General features: G+C 40.6%; 1 protein-coding gene across 4 annotated transcripts in view; it reads left to right on the forward strand.

Moving 5' to 3' along the window:
- lmnb1 (lamin B1) overlaps window positions 1-16,727 on the forward strand; it is a 68,857-nt gene that overhangs the window by 30,824 nt on the left and 21,306 nt on the right. For 3 of the 4 annotated variants that reach the window (XM_059969690.1, XM_059969689.1, XM_059969691.1), the window contains one exon: window positions 1,761-2,148. In XM_059969690.1, coding sequence (XP_059825673.1) covers window positions 1,761-2,148 — 388 coding nt within the window. Of the gene's footprint in view, window positions 1-268; window positions 1,673-1,760; window positions 2,149-16,727 lie in introns of those variants that run through there. The other variant, XM_059969692.1, reaches the window with a different exon arrangement.

Raw genomic sequence — 16,727 nt, forward strand, 5'->3', positions numbered from 1 at the left:
CTCTGTAGACACAGATCTGCAACTGTTTCCTGTCTGAGTACTCATAGAGGCTTTTCCAGTGGCATTTTATATCCTGGGCAGGTGAAATCTCATACGCCATTTCCACTGAACCCCTCAATTCAATCTTTTTGTTCTCATTTGCACAACCTAAACAGCAGGTGCTGCCCATGTGGGATTGAGATGAAGAGAAATATCTCCTCTTGGGAGTCAGTGCATTTGTGCAATTGTCTGCCCAAGAAGGCTGTGATGACTAAGACATAGCTGGGTGTTATATCAGGCTGGAGATGGGGTAAACATGTAGATAAGATCTTGTGCAAAATCTGTATATGGGTATGTATGTTTGTTTTTATGCATGTGTCCAGTTATGTACAGTATATACACATACGAAATGCATGCATAACCATTTTGGACCTTCTTGCCACTGGATTAAGACCAAGACCTCCCTCAGTCAAGATAGTGTATACCAGCTGGTGTCTACTAGTTATCTCAGACACACACAAAGATGTCACACACACAGGCATTGTTTGCTGCCCCTATTCTCAAAAAGATCAACTACGATTAATAAATATTCACCACATTTTTCTCTATCACTGGCACCTTCAGTGTCATTCTCTCTCGGTCTCCATCCTATCAACAGACACGTCCCTTGTTCTCGACACTTTCCTGTCCCCAACTTAAAACGTGTTCTCACTTTAACTAGTTCTGAAAAAAGATCATCAGTCTGAAACATTCAATGCTTCTTTCTCAGCTCGACTTGAGTATTTTAAATATATTCTGATTCTTTTTGCGAATTTTCACAATCCATGGTGTTGCTCGCAAAAATTAAGGCGTTCCCTTATGTAAACGTAGACGGAAAGGCATTTCTTTTAAGTGAAAAGAGCCAAAAACCGCCTGACTTCTCAAGTAACCCAACGAAGTCTACAAAACATCTGCCCGACTTCCTTCCAACCTTATCGGTTTGTTTCTGGATATCGAGCTTCCTAGCGTAGGGCGCGCATTGTGGAAAGACACAAATACTTCTTAGTTCTGGGTATTTCACTTTGTCCGTCTAATCGATGGTGTTAATCCATTCGCAACTGGGGGAAATTACATAATTTATCTTTTGCCGAACAAAATACTGATTTAAGAACTTTCACAACTAAAATGGATACAATGTAATATTTACGATTTATTTGAAACAATTAAATCAATCCATTAAAATTTCGATCATTAGCGCACCACGTTATCTCATACGCCTTAAGGGAGAAGAGCGGTATCTGATGCTTGCAGTGTGTAAACGCCTCAGCGCAAGGAAACCCACAGAATAAAACTGATGAAGCAGCTTCTCGTATCCAGTTTTCGGTGCTCCACCGATATATTGATTCTGAGAAAACAAAACTACACCGAGTTTTGTCAAACACAACTCTTAATTTGCCACTTTGGTTTGGATTTCTGAAGGGAGAAAAATGTACGGGATTTGCTTGGTGGGGGAAAAAAAATTGCTGGCGATTTGCATAGTAACAAATGCTTTCAAACTTTGCAACCTCTGGTATCAGAAGAAGTCCTTTAGTCTCGCGGTACAATTGGCCGCTTGCGGTCACGTTGTGGAGCTCAAACAAGGAGCCATTTTAATAGTGGATTTGTCAGTGGATAGGGGGAAGAGGCGTGAGCACGGAGTGAAAGGAATAAGCAGGTGCTCGCGCTTCTTATTGCTTTGATTGTTAAAGCATTTTATTTTGCCGCTTCTCCGCACTGTTGTTGATAATTGACTTGATTTTCAGTGCTCTCTAAGGAAGAGTTCTGGGAAATTATGGCGATGGCCACTCCACAGACCCGGCAGCGGGCGAGCAGCAGGAGCGCTGCGAGTACACCGCTCAGCCCAACCCGCATCACCCGCTTGCAGGAGAAGGAGGACCTGAGGAACCTCAATGACCGGCTCGCCGTCTACATCGATAAGGTGCGCTCGCTGGAGACGGAGAACAGCGCTCTGCAGCTGCAGATCTCCGAGAAGGAGGAGGTGACCACCCGGGAGCTGAGCGGCCTCAGGAGCCTGTACGAGAATGAACTGGCAGACGCCCGTAAATCCCTGGACGAGACGGCGAAGGATCGGGCGCAGCTGCAGATTGAACTGGGAAATCTCCGCGGTGACCACGAAAGTCTTTTGCAAACGTAAGTGTCGGGGTCATTCATAATATCCTTTTTTTGTTTACACACGAAACCACATTTTACTCAGATGAAAGATGTATTTTGTTTCGTATCTGACGCTCTCGGGGCGAGCTGCGCGCATTAAGCGCGAAAATATTTTGAAAAGCACCGCGTTAGATTGTAGTGATGAAGTTGAAAATCCACAAATTATGAATAAATTGTTTCACATTCTAAAGGGCGGTTTTTAATATACAAGCTGATCGTGAATGCTCTTAAAGCATAAGCAGTTATTTGAATTACTACTTATAAACCACTACACGTTTTCTTATGTACTTTTTGAACAATGGAATGTACGATACTTGAATGTTGCTAGTTTCATAGTAACAATCCCTGACTGGCCACAGCTCAAGCTCGCCGTCAATCGAAATGCATCATTAGATGTGGTAACATCTGATTTGAATTAGTGACACTTGCAGCTCTTTAATCCTGAATTGTTAATTAAGACTGACCTCGGTGACTTGATCGCATTTAATTGTTGGAACTTTTTTTTTGTACGAATCTGTTGGATTAATTTGCCACAGATTGAATGGGTCAGTTCGGCAGTTAAGTTACTGGCTAAAGGCGGCATTGCTCTCTGGGGAGTTCCAAGTGGGGGGTTGGGGTGGGAGGGAAAGAGCCGAAATCTCAGCCCTTTCACAAATGTCGCACCTTTTTTTTTAAAAAAAGTGGGCTTTTGTTTCAATGGGACGGAAATGTAGAAGTCCCCAATAAAGGTAACGTTTGTGAGCTCGGGAAATGGGAGGGAAATGGTGAAATGTGAGCTGGGCAATGGCCATCTGTCGCGTGGTAGTGCTACTCTGCAGACAAAGAGCCGGGGTCCCTGCAAACCCCCAGCCACGTACAGTTCAGTCGATGTGGCCCGCACCATTAAAGCGAAGTTAATGGGGACGTTTTTGACATATTCCAAATAAGGATCGTGCTGCACGCAGGGTTACCGTGTAATCTTTCCTCTTTGGCTGCCCTCACCGCCAGAGTACTGTGTGAAAAGACAACAATTAAAGTTCTAACGACAAAGCAGCTTTTTGAGTGGCGATTGTGTGGGTTGCAGTGGTAGTCTAGTTTTCAAACGAGAGGATATCTGCGGATGCTGGAAATCTAAACGACACACACAAAATGCTGGAGGAGCTCAGGAGGCCGGGCAGGTTCTCTGGAAAAGAATACTGATGAAGGGTGTCGGCCCGAAACGTCGACTGTTTCCTTTTCCATAGATGCTGCCTGGCCTTCCGAGTACCTTCAGCATTGTGTGTGTGTGTGGCCCATTTTTCTCTTTACAGATGAGACTTTTCCTTAAGAACTCATTGTAGCACACTAACAATTCCTAAGGTAAATGGTTTTCGCAGGAAGAACTGGACTTGTGAAAACAAGTTTTCTGGGGCGTTTTGCTTTCGGTCAACAAGATTCCTTTCCATCTTTCTCGCAAGCACTTTTGCAACTATAACAGCTTTCAATTGGCCACCTTTAGCATTCGAGTGGAAACAAAACGTGTTTTATCCCGATGATCTACTGAATATCATCTTGCATCCCTAGACCTTGCACTTCGTTTCACACGTTGTTGCATTTACTTTATCAAAAGCGAAACATATTGTTAAAATCTTTTGAAGTTGTTTCATCTGTGATCTTGTTGATCCTCTTCCCAGCCTGCCCTTTTAGTTTGCTGTCCTCTGCAGATTTGACTGGTTTGCATGTGATCGTATTCAACAAGGCAATGCTTTTATTCTGACAGAAGATAAGTTTAGGTGAGGATTTATTGAAAATGCAAAGTTAAAGTTACTAAATCTAATAGAAGTGTGAGATGCTATGTTTTGAACTGTACAAATCAAGTTTAGTTGATATGGAGTTAGCTTACTCCAACTTCAAAGAAAAAAAAGTAGCCTTTTCCTGTGTTCTTGATAGTTTAAATTCTTCCATATAAAATGCCATACTCTTATGCTTAAGTTTGGGATTTTAAAAGAAAAGTCACCATTAATGGCACCCTTCATTGAAGAAAATAATAGGAGCTTGGTTTGAAATCCTACTGATAATCTTTGTAGAAATTTTGAAGGGGCACTTCAACATTTTAAGTTTTACCCATCTGTTTAAACATTTAAAAGTACAATTCACCTGGAATATGGCTAATGCCTTCAGCTGCAGTAACCAGTGGCGTCAACACCTGCACTAATTTTGCAACGCACGTGGGTTTCTTGTGTTCCACTATCAATTCCCTCCCCTAGCTGCTTGAAATGGAATGATTGGACATTCCTCCAATTTAATTCTTCAATTCTCCATCCTTGGCCCTGCTAGCTGTTATTTCTATGTCACCATTGCTAAGTTCCTACCTCTTAAGTGTTGGATTTCGTGCTAATGACTCATGAGCCCTAATTAGCACACTATCACCATTTCCTGAGAACTCATTGTGACAAATTGGTTGTGCTGACATTCTAACTAAATTTTATTTTGGATTTGGACTTATTACATGTACATCAAAACATACAGTGAGATGTGTTGTTTACATTAACAACCAACATACACAAGGATGTGGTAGGACTGGTCTACAAGAGTCGCCACATGCTGTGCTGGCAACATAGCATGCCCTCAATGCTTGGCAAAACAACACACAAGTGACGAAACAATAACAACAGCAAAACAATCCCCATTCCTCCCTCTCGCACATGCACTTACACAAACCATAACTCCAGGAAAGGATGTTTAGAATGATCGGTCTTTAGATGTTGGACTCTTGCACTTTGCTTTTATTTCCTTCCTTTCTCCACTGCCCTCCACCCATGCCCCTATCCTCCAAAGCACTTTTTTTGGAGGGGAGAAATGTGCATAACATTATCACAAACTTAACAGACTGTGTGTCTGAAAGTGATAGCCTTGGATATCAATTAAACAGTCAAATTGATTATTTAATAAAGAATAGGCCTATGAGCAGGGGTTTTGATGGATTGTTTCCATACGTAGATCATTCAGTTTTGTTTGACTTTAATTTTTACATTGAGATAAAGAGCTGTGAATAATTAAAATGCATATGCACTATTCTCTTGAATTGCAGGCAATTCCCTTATCATTTAATTGTAGGTTGTAATTCATTTGTGTACACAAGCTAGATATTAATCTTAAACTATTGGCATAAATTGTAGAAATTAATGGTATACAGATCTTTAAAAAAATTGTATGGATGTCTTTAGAACTTGGAAAGGGTAGTTGGATAAGTTGCTAGCTATTTAGAATGGAGTTTTGGTTAACATTGGAAATCTTAGGAATTTTCTAACTTGGAGTTCTGGTTGCTTAATCACCGGGTGTACTTGATGGTAGAATCAGTAGTGTTTGGATGAAAGTAATTTAAAGAAGGGATCAGGCAGAAAAATGAACAGAGCCCACGGGATCAGTAGAAATTTTATTGAAAAGCACAGCTAGCTCATGGGGCCATATAAGCTACAGAGCTTAAATTTAACTTGAGGTTTTGATTTCAGTGAAGTTCCTGTGGTGGGGTGGGGGATAGTGTTACTCTCGAACAATATAAATGACTTTAAATTATTCAGTTATAACGTGGCCATGAATGGCAAAGCCAACAATAATCAGGCTTTATTAAATGTTCATTTGAAATGCTGGAGAACTGCTTGATGCTAGTATGGTTAACATAGTGGTGTAGTTCTATAGAACATGTCTTTGAATTGGCAACAGCAGTGAATTGGTATTTCCATGTTAGTATGCTGAAGTTTGCAGGGGCTTGCAGGTAGTAATGATGATTCCTTGTAGCTGTTAGCTTTTGTGGTGGCAGAAAGTTACATGTTTGGAAAGTAGGCCAAATAAGGAAAGAAAAATTTGAGTGGTGGAGGATGGGTGGACATTTCAAATTGAAGGCACCACTTGAGCTGTAATCTCAGCTGTTCCTTGACTACCCAAGTATGGGTAACTTAGACAAGGTTTTAATTCAAAGTTGGAATTTGCTTACTGTGACATCTGCAACATTAGCTCAAGTTTAAGATACTAGAGCTCCTTTGTTTTGAATCCATTAGGCTGATCAGCAAAGCAGCTGCAAACTTGGAGAACCAGCTGCTTTATTTGACAGATGTTTGAATAAAGTCTGCCTTTTCTAAGGTGTGCAAGCTGAGTTGTGCTTGCAGCCCTTTCCAAACATCAGTTGATTCCTGAACTGTTCCATGTGAATATTCATGTAGATTAGATTGCATAATACATGAAGCAAACTTGTGAGTTTTGCGAGTCCTCATTACATTTTCTTCATTTCATAGGCGAGTTAATTTTTTAAGGAATCATGGTTGAGTTTTGATAACAATATGCAGTGCATTCTGATTAATTGAAACACATCAGGACCAGTACATTTGACTCAATTAGTTGAAGTTTCATGGAAATAGTTAAAAAGGTATAAAAAAAAACAAGAAACTGCTGTTTAACAGAGTAACAAGTTGTGTATTTAAGTGAAATATAGAACAAATTAGAATACTACCAATACTACTACAGTACTATAAATCTCTTGGTTACTAATAGTTATTGATGGAGGAATTGATCCAGCGTAGGCTGCCATGTTCTTTTGATTGACTAAATGAACAAAATCAGTGCAGGCACCTGGTACTGATAATGGAAATGCCTTCAAACAATGCTGTCGATGATTACATCCTCCAAATCTTCATTTTCATTGTAACGTTAAAGATGATGCCTTCAAATTCTTTATAGCACCTAACTTGTTGGAGCGTTTTCACTTCCATCTGGTTCTGCCATCTCCAATCTGGAATGCTTGAAACCGCAATGAGCAAAGCAGTTCTAAATTGTCCTACACTTTATCAGTGACAAAAGAAAACACCGGTTTTTGAACACAAACACGCAACTGATGCTATTTTAAGAACTGTCCGCTCCAAGCACAGTGTAGAGTCTAACAACCACACAAGTGCACGTGACTGACACTAGTTAGAAACTGTTCGGCAACAGTCTCCTGTCCAATTATGTGGCATATTTTCCAAAATAAATTAAGGGAATTCTGGCTATTTTCTCGATTAGTTTTTGTACTTCAAGAGTTGTCCCAAATAAGTGGCTGCTCTAGTTAACTAATGGCCTGATTAATTGGAATCAAACATTCATGGAAAGGGAGAGCGTGAGGGAATCATCCATAGAGTTAGAACTTAGAAATCTACAGCACATAACAGCCCCTTTTGGTCTATGATGTTGTGCCGACCATGTAACCTACTCTAGAAACTGCCCAAAATTTCCCTACTGCATAGTCCTCTATTTTTTTCTAAATTCCATTTACCTATCTAAGAGTCTTTTAAAAAGGCCCTACAATAAAGAAAACAAAATAAATTGGTTCTGAGACTTCCTGACCACCGACTGCTAATGGGTCTGGTTTGTTAACACCAGACTTAAGTGACGCTATGCACTTTGGGAACAGCAGCTTGGTAACCGAAGATGGAGATTTAAGTGGTGATTTGAAGACAGAAGCTGGACAAAAACAATTTCTCTTCCACCAACTGCCATTCAAATGTGTTGAATGAGAAGAATTTCCTGTACTTTGAAATGCAGAAAGTATGTTAGTGTGAAAGCCTTCATCCAATTCATGGACTTAATTGTGCTTTTGTCAGCACTATTTTGAGCTCTGTGTGATAATTTACAAAGAGAAAGCAAGCAGATGCTGGCAACACACACAAAATACTGGAGGGACACGGCAGTCCAGGCAGCATCTATGGTGGAAAAAGTACAGTGGCCATATCGGACCATAGAGTCTTATGGAAGGATTTCGACCCAAAAGATTGTACTTTTTTTCCATATCCGCTGCCTGGTTTGCTGAGTTCCTCCAGCATTTTGTGTTTGATAAGTTATTTGGATGTTCATTCAAATAGGTTGAATAAAGAACATTAAAAAAAAACACTTAATACTTGGTGGAATAGCCAATAATACAATAAAACACATTGGACAACATACAAGAAAGGATGTTTCAGACATTTGTCTGCTAAAGGTTTGCTATTGTACCTGCTCTGAAGATTTCTTGGAGCTGAATATAACCCACTTGATAAAAGCACCTTCACAGTAAGGTGCTAACTTTATCAATGAGACAAGATTTACTGTTAGAGATATTAAGTGCCTACCAGAGCTGACCTCTGTGGTATTCCAAAAAGACTTGTCCTATGAAGACCATAAGACAAAGGAACAGAAGTCAGCCATTTGGCCCATTGCGTCTGCTCTGCCATTTTATTATGAGCTGATTCGTTCTCCCATTTAGTCCTACTCCCCTGCCTTCTCACCATAACCTTTGATGCCCTGGCTCAAAGATACCTATCAATCTCTGCCTTAAATACACCCAATGACTTGACCTCCACTGCTGCCCATGGTGACAAATTCCACAGATTCACCACCCTCTGGTTAAAAAAATTCTTTGCATCTCTGTTCTGAATGGGCGCCCTTCAATCCTTAAGTCATGCCCTCTCGTACTAGACTCCCCCACCATGGGAAACAACTTTGACACATCCACTCTGTCCATGCCTTTCAACTTTCGAAATGTTTCTATGAGATCCCCCCCTCATTCTTCTAAACTCCAAGGAGTACAATCCAAGAGCGGTCAAACGTTCCTCATATGTTAACCCTCTCATTCCCAGGATCATTTTAGTAAATCTTCTCTGAATCCTCTCCAACATTAGCACATCCTTTTTTAAATAAGGAGCCCAAAACTGCACATGATATTCCAAGTGAGGTCTTACCAGTGCCTTATAGAGTCTCAACATCACATCCCTGCTCCTATACTCTATTCCTCTAGAAATGAATATGAACATTGCATTCGCTGCCTTCACCACCGACTCAACCTGGAGATTAACCTTAAGGGTATCCTGCACGAGGACTCCCAGGTCCTGTTGCATCTCAGAACTTTGAATTCTCTCCCCACTTAAATAATGGTCTGCCAATTTATTTATTCTACTAAAGTGCATGACCATATACTTTCCAACATTGTATTTCATTTGCCACTTGGTTGCCCATTCTCCAAATCTATCCAAGTCTCTCTGCAGACTCTGTTTCCTCAGCACTACAGGCCCCTCTACCTATCTTTGTATCATCAGCAAACTTGGCCACAAAGCCATCTATTCCATAATCCAAGTCGTTGATATACAACATAAAAAGAAGTGGCTCCAACACAGGCCCTCTGTGGAACACCACTGGTAACCGGCAGCCAAACAGACTGGGATCCCTTTATTCCCACTCTCTGTTTCCTGCCAGTCAGCCAACGCTCTATCCACATATGTAACTTTTCCGTGATTCCATGGGCTCTTATCTTGTTTAGCAGCTTCATGTGCGGCATCTTGTCAAAGGCTGCCTGAAAACCAAAAATACACAACATCTGCTGCATCTCCCTTGTCTAGCCTACTTGTAATTTCCTCAAAAAATTGCAGTAGGTTTTTCAGGCAGGATTTTCCTTTAAGGAAACCATGCTGAGTTCTGCCTATCTTGTCATGTGCCTCCAGGTGCTCCGTAACCTCATCCTTGGCAATCGACTCCAACAACTTCCCAACCACCGATGTCAAGCTAACAGGTCTATAATTTTCTTTTTGCTTCCTTGCCCCATTCTTAAATAGCGGAGTGACAATTTGCAATCTTCCAGTCCTCCGGAACCATACCAGAATCGATTGCCTTTTGAAAGGTCATTGCTAATGCCTCTGCAATCTCCACAGCTACTTTCTTCAGAACACAAGGGTGCATTCCATCTGGTCCTGGAGATTTATCTACCCTTAGACTATTCAGCTTCCTGAGTACTTACTCTGTCGTAATTGTGACTGCGCACACTTCTCTTCCCTGACACCCTTGAGTGTCTGGTATACTGCTTATGTCTTCCTTAGTGAAGACAGATGCAAAATACTCGATCAGTTCCTCTGCCATCTCCTTATCTCCCATTACAATTTCTCCAGCGTCATTTTCTATCGGTCCTATATTTACTCTCACCTGTCTTTTACTCTTTATACACTTGAAAAAGCTTTTAGTATCCTCTTTGATATTATTTGCTAGCTTCCTTTCATAGTTCATCTTTTCCCTCTTAATGACCTTAATTTCCTTTTGTAAGCTTTTTAAAAACTTCCCAATCCTTTGTCTTCCCACTAATTTTTGCTTCCTTGTATGCCCTCTCCTTTGCTTTTACTTTGGCTTTGAAGGTGGATATTGTCAAAGATTACAAGAAAGGAACTGTTTTCAAGAAAAGTTTCTTCTTACCATTTCTCTTCACCTTCAGCTGTCCATCACATCTGGCAGGTGCCTCTCCTTCCCCTTCTCCCAGGGTCCTCTCTGCTTGTCTATCTGATTTCTTCAGCTCTTCACCTCCCAAATTCTCATTTTATGAGCCAACCACCACATTCCCCTTTACCTGGATTCAGCTGTCTCTTTCCACTCTCCCCATCTTCCCCTTTCCTTTCCAGTCCCGATGAAGGGTCTTGGCTGAAGCAGTGATTGTTTATTCCTCTCCAGATGCTGCCTGACCCGCTGAGTTCCTGTCTAAGCTGCAATTCTGTTTTTATTCTACACTCTTGAATTCTGGTTGGATCCACTGCTAAGTGAATAGCAGGGACTTTTTTTTTGTATATATTCTTCCAGTCAAACTTTACCAGTAACTAGCTTAACATCTCTTTTTCCTGATGATGCAGCAATTCACTTCCAATTCTTTCAATCTAATGTATTGCATTTGGTGTTCAGAATGTGGTCTCATCTATGTTGGAGAAACCAGTCACAGCCTGGGGGTGATAATTTTGCTGAGTACATGTTTAGTCTACAAGAGTTGCTTTTTACCTTTCAGAAATTTACCATCCTCTTTCCATTCTGAACTTTTTTTTATGGTCTCCTTCATTGTCATATGAAGGGCCCATCATAAGCTTGATGAACAGCACCTCTTCTCCATTTGGGTGCTTTGCCTCTGTTCAGGCACTTGTACATTGTAAAGAATTCTGCATCTTTGTGTAACTTGTTTTCTCCATCTTTATTGGAACTGGCCACTCATTTTGTCATATTGACTTAGTTTCTTGTCCCAATAGAAGATCCTGACCTGCCAGGCATGTTCTCTTCCACCTCATTTTACTACTTAAGTTGCTTTGTACTCTTAATTGCTAACTGCCCTCATATTCAGATTCCCTTTTTAACTGCTTCATCAACTGGATTACTCACTTTCAGTTTATCCTCATGGCAAACCCAGTGCAGGACAAGCTGTTTTTCCTTTGTGAGCTGAACTATATTGAGATAAGGAAATGTTGCATACATATTCTTGCAGAAACATGGCTCCAGATCAACGTTCTGTGCACCATCAATCTTCAGACGATGCCATTCTGGGACTTGTGCTAATATTATTCTTTGTGACTGTATGCACTATCGTAACTATATGTGGCGACTGTATGTACGGTGTTTTGCACTTGCCTGCAGAGGAACACTGTTTCATTTAGCTGTATAAATGTGTATTCCTGAATGATAATTAAACTTGAATTTATTGAATATATACCCTTTGTCTCATCCATCTTTCTCTTAACGTGTCTGCAATTTAAACTTTGTTCTCTCTACTTGCAAGTTGTATTTAAGAATCTTTGAACTGAATTGTCCACTGGTTCTGCTTCCATTGAGGCTGTTTACTGTGTGCATTTACTCTTATTTCTGCTTCCATTTTCTTTCTTAGCATGGATAATAATTCTGCAATTGTTCAATATCCTGTTTCTGATTTTTAAAATGCTTTTATCACCCATTCCATTAGTAACATTCTGGTATGTGCAATAGTATGCAAGCAATGTTGTAGTAGGAGCAAAGATAGATTACACTGCCTCTGAGTCAGTTTGTAACAAGCTATGCAAAGGTCAAGAGTTACTTTCAAGTGTCTACATTTTTATGTTATGTGTGTATGAGATATGCTGAAGAAATATCAATCATTGCTTTTATGCATGTAATTGGAACTAGAATTGATTTTATTGTTGTCCAGAGAATGAACCCACAGAAAGTACCTGGCCTGGATGATGTTCCTGGCTGGGTCTTTAGATCTGTGTGTAAATCTGCTGCCACTGAGTACTGGCAAACATTTTTAACGTCTTGCTGCTTCAATCTTTAGTTCCCACCTGCTTTAAGAATACCACTGTTATCCTGCAACTGCCCAATGGTTTTGACATCTATTGTCATGAAGTGCTTTGAGAGACCGGTCATGGCACATGTCAGTGCCAGCCTTCCAGAGACACTTGACCCACTGCAATTTGCCTACCACTAAAAAAAGGGTAAAGAATGGGCACCATCTCCTTTGTCCTACACTCATCTTTGGACCAACTGGATAGTAAAGATGCACCATGTCAGACTGTTTATTAACTGTAGCGCTGCTTTCAACACTATAGTTCCAAGCAAACTCATCACCAAACTCTGTACTCTGGTAGCCTCCCTCATCACTGACTTCATGACCAATAGATTGCAGTCAGTAAGGATAGGCATTAACATCTCTGCCACAATTATTCTACTCACTGGTGCCCCACAGACTGCATTCTTAGCACGCTATTCTACTCCCTGTAAACTCATGACTGGGTGGCTAGATTCTGCTCGAACACCATTTATTTACAGATTTGAATTTATAACCTTTGCCTAAGGTAAATAAAACACAAGCTGATCTAATTGATGTATCCAATGTTGATTAACAATAAGAACAAATATATATTTGTCTCTTTTTCGCCTTGTGAAAATCAAAATTGAATTTGCTTAGTAAGTGAAATACTTCCTACCTCTACTCTTCCTTGTAAGGTCTATATCCTCTTCAGGTGACTGAAGTAATGAAAGATTTGTTATCTCACTGTTTCTGACACAGTGATACAACATAAGCTTTAAGTGGGAAATTATCAGCATAGTGACTCTTTTTTATAGTTATTTGAATAGATAAACCAGATAACTATTTGCTTGCATATTGACAATTTTTTTTCTTCTCCAGCCTCTTTGCTAACTGGCCACTTGCATGTATAAACGATTCCCTGGATATTTTGTTACTTTATGTATCTGGGTACTGCCTTTTCCTAATTGCCCTTGAAATGGGCAGTCACCTTCGTTGTCGAACCATTGAAGGAGTGTATCTCCATAATGCTTCAGGGTAAGCGGTAGAATGGAACTTGGCTGGGTGTAAGTTGGAATGGTCAAGTTCAGATATAACAAAAGATGTGAATTGGCTGCCCTGCATCAAATCAACTAAAATAAGCAGTTTCAAAGTGCTGGAGGAACTCAGCAGGTCAGTCAGCATCCGTGGAAGCATAAGTTGACATTTTGGGCTGAGGCCCTACATCAGTCCTGATCAAGGATTTCAGCCCGAAAAGTCGATTGTTCATTTCCCTCCTCAGATATTGTGTGTCCTGTTGAGCTTCTGCAGTTTTTCTTTATGTGTGCTGCTCCAGATTTCCAGCATCTAGTCTCTTTTGTCTGAGGTAGAGCAGAGTTGGATATTACTGAGAACGAGACTGTGGTTCTTGCTGATAAATCTGTGTCTAAAACCAATCACCGGATCCGTGTGACACTGACTTCAGGAGCTCAGTGCTTCCATGCTCACATCTTGGGAGGAAAAGCTGCTCCTTCCTCGATCTAATTCCTTTGATCTTCAGAGCCTCTCCACAGGCTGTTTAATTTGTCTGGATCTTTTTTGTTAACCTCGCTCATGATAACTAGCTTCTCAATTTTTAACACTTGATTCCTCTGGGATCGATGTGGGGTTAAAACTCACCAGGCTTTTGCTAGAAATGGAGCCCTTACAAACCTTGCGGGGGAGAAAAGTTGGATATTTTCTGGCAACTCTTGCTTTTCCTGGGGCCATGACTTCACCAGACATCAAACAAATGACAACAAACAATTGCTGATGTGTCATTAATACCATCTCGTGAGGTTGTCAACTCATTACCGCTGACTGTTAACTGGCTTTGTGAATAAACATTGCTTGTCACATAGTCTGAAGGATCTAATTTTTAAAAAAAATGTCACTGTACTATTTCACTGTCATTTTGGTTGCATCTGTTCTCCACCCCTTTACATAATTTATTTTTCTCTTCATACCCACTCCCCTTTGTGTTTGAAACTCTTTGCAATCTTCTATAGATGTGTGGCAGAGATCATATTGACTAGCTACATCACAGCCTTGAATGGAAACACCAATGCCCTTGAGCATACATTGATAACAAATTTACTTTGAACCTTCCCTGCCTGGAAAGTTAGCAAACTCAAATATTTGTTCAAGATAAGCTACCTTCTCTGTCAAATTTTGCTTTCCTTTCGGTTAGTCCTGACGAAGGGTCTCGGCCCGAAACGTCGACAGCGCTTTTCCCTATAGATGCTGCCTGGCCTGCTGTGTTCCACCAGCATTTTGTGTGTGTTGTTCTCTGTTAAATACAGTGTTTCCTATGTAATCAGTAAAACCAATTTTCTTGGAGTTATGGCATTGAAAGTTTCTAATCATGAAAGATGAAACAATTCTGGAGGAAGTCAGCAGGCTAAGGCAGCATCCATGGAAAAGAGCAAACAGTCAACATTTCGGGCTGAGACCCTTCATCAGGACTCGGGCCTGCTGAGTTCCTCCAGCATTGATTTTGTGTGTGTGTGTGTGTGTATGTGATTTCCAGCATTTGCAGATTTTCTCTTGTCTGTGATAACAATGCTGTATTTTGGTTGAAGTATTCATTTGGAGCTACTATTGGTCATTCCTGCTGAACAGGCTTCAGAACTGGAAAAGCCAGAAAACAATGATTTTGGGAGTGCCCGTTGCCTGCACATGCTTTGTGGGGTTTGATTGAGGGAACAGTTTACACTGAAGTAACTTGTGCTAAAGAAAGTTGTAGTTGCAATTAAAACCTAGTCTTTTGCAGCAGAATTTTTCTGTCATCTTGAATAGTTGAATGAGCAGTCTGCTTCATACAACTGTGGGTAGACAAAGAAAAACATTGAATACTGTGAATAGCATCTTTAATGCTTTTTTAAAATTATATAAAGAATTGTCCCAATGGAATGGCATCTGAAGGTTTGTGCACAACTAAACTGCTGGAAGAACTATGGGTCAGGTTACATCTGTAGAGGCTCAATGGATGTATTGATGTTTTGGGTTGCATCAGGTCTGGGGCTGACAGGGAAGAGAAGTACTATAGCAGTGTGGGGAAAGGGTGTGACAGGAGGTTGGGTAAATGGAGCAGAGAAGACGGATGGGAAATGTGAGCAAAGGGGAAGAACCCATGAGGGTTGTTTGGAATGGGAAAGGAACATGGTATATGTATTGCTTGAAACTGCAAAATTCAGTGTACATACCATAGGGTTGTAAGGCACCCTAGTGACATTTGAGGTAGTGTTCTTAGTTTTGCTTTTCTCCTCACTGTGGCAGTAAAGAAGGCCGAAACTAGGCAGGTTAGTATGGGAAGGGGAGTTGAATTGACTCTCATCTGGAAACCCAATTTGGCTGATGTAGGCAGAGTGCAGGTGCTCTTCAACATTGTCTCTATTTTAATCTTGATTTTATCAGTGTATGGGAGGCTGCTTTGCAATTATCTAAGGCAGTAAATGAGGTGCGCTTGAATCTTTTCCTCACTTGGCAGGGCCCTTTAAGTCTCTGGATGGTGGTTTGAGAGGAGATGTTGGGACAAGTGTTGTAACTCCTACAGTTGCAGGAGAATGTGGCTGGGAGTAGGAAAAGGAGAGAAGGAAGAAATGAGAACAGACCAGGGAGCCACAGAGAGAATGGTACTTGCAGACAAAAGAAATGGAGGGGAGAGCAAGGAGGAATCTGAAGTGTCAGGGGAGTGGACTTGGGCACCTTTCATGCCCTTTATCCTTTTGATAACAATTAGTTTCCTGGACCCAACCACCACCTCTTTACCATGGACATCCAGTCTCTATACACATCCATCCCCATCAGGAAGATCTTTCTGGAATGAAAATCCAACCAGTGATGTGCCACTAACACTTAATTAGACTAGAAAACCACATTCTTATCATTAACAGCTTCTCTTTTAATTTTATCCCACTTTTTACACAGATCAGAGGTCCTAGCTATGCTTATCTTTTTGTCTGTCTGGAGCAGTTCATGTTCTAAAAATATTCTTGGCACCCCTCTCTAACTCTACTACATTGGTTCTGCTCTTTGCTCTCAAGCACCACTTGCCAATAGTATTCCCTTTTGCCACCATCTTTCACCTGGGTTATCTCTGTCACTTGCCCAGACAAAACGGCTAATTTGCCTAGTCTTCGTCTTTTACTTCATTAGCCTTCATATCCTTCATTTCCATCAGCTTCAATGGGGTTTACCAACCGTCACCACTGCTGATGTATTATACGGCAAGAAAGCAGGGTACTACCAGTATGATTGGGTGAAATTAATGTTAACAAATGACAGTATTGGCAAGAATTTTAAGTTATTTTTACTTTTCTGATAGAATCTGAAATATTTACTATGTTGTAGTTAGACAGCAAATGAAAGATGATAAAAAATGTGAATTGGAATTGATTAATTTTCCACATAAATAGCAAGCAGTTTATGCTGACGTTTTAACATTTAATGAAACCATATTGCATTTTTTTTATTCTGTCAGTGCTAAATACAACATTTTGCC

Source organism: Hypanus sabinus, chromosome 5 (genome assembly GCF_030144855.1).
Source record: "Hypanus sabinus isolate sHypSab1 chromosome 5, sHypSab1.hap1, whole genome shotgun sequence".
NCBI classification, from domain to species: Eukaryota; Metazoa; Chordata; class Chondrichthyes; order Myliobatiformes; family Dasyatidae; genus Hypanus; species Hypanus sabinus.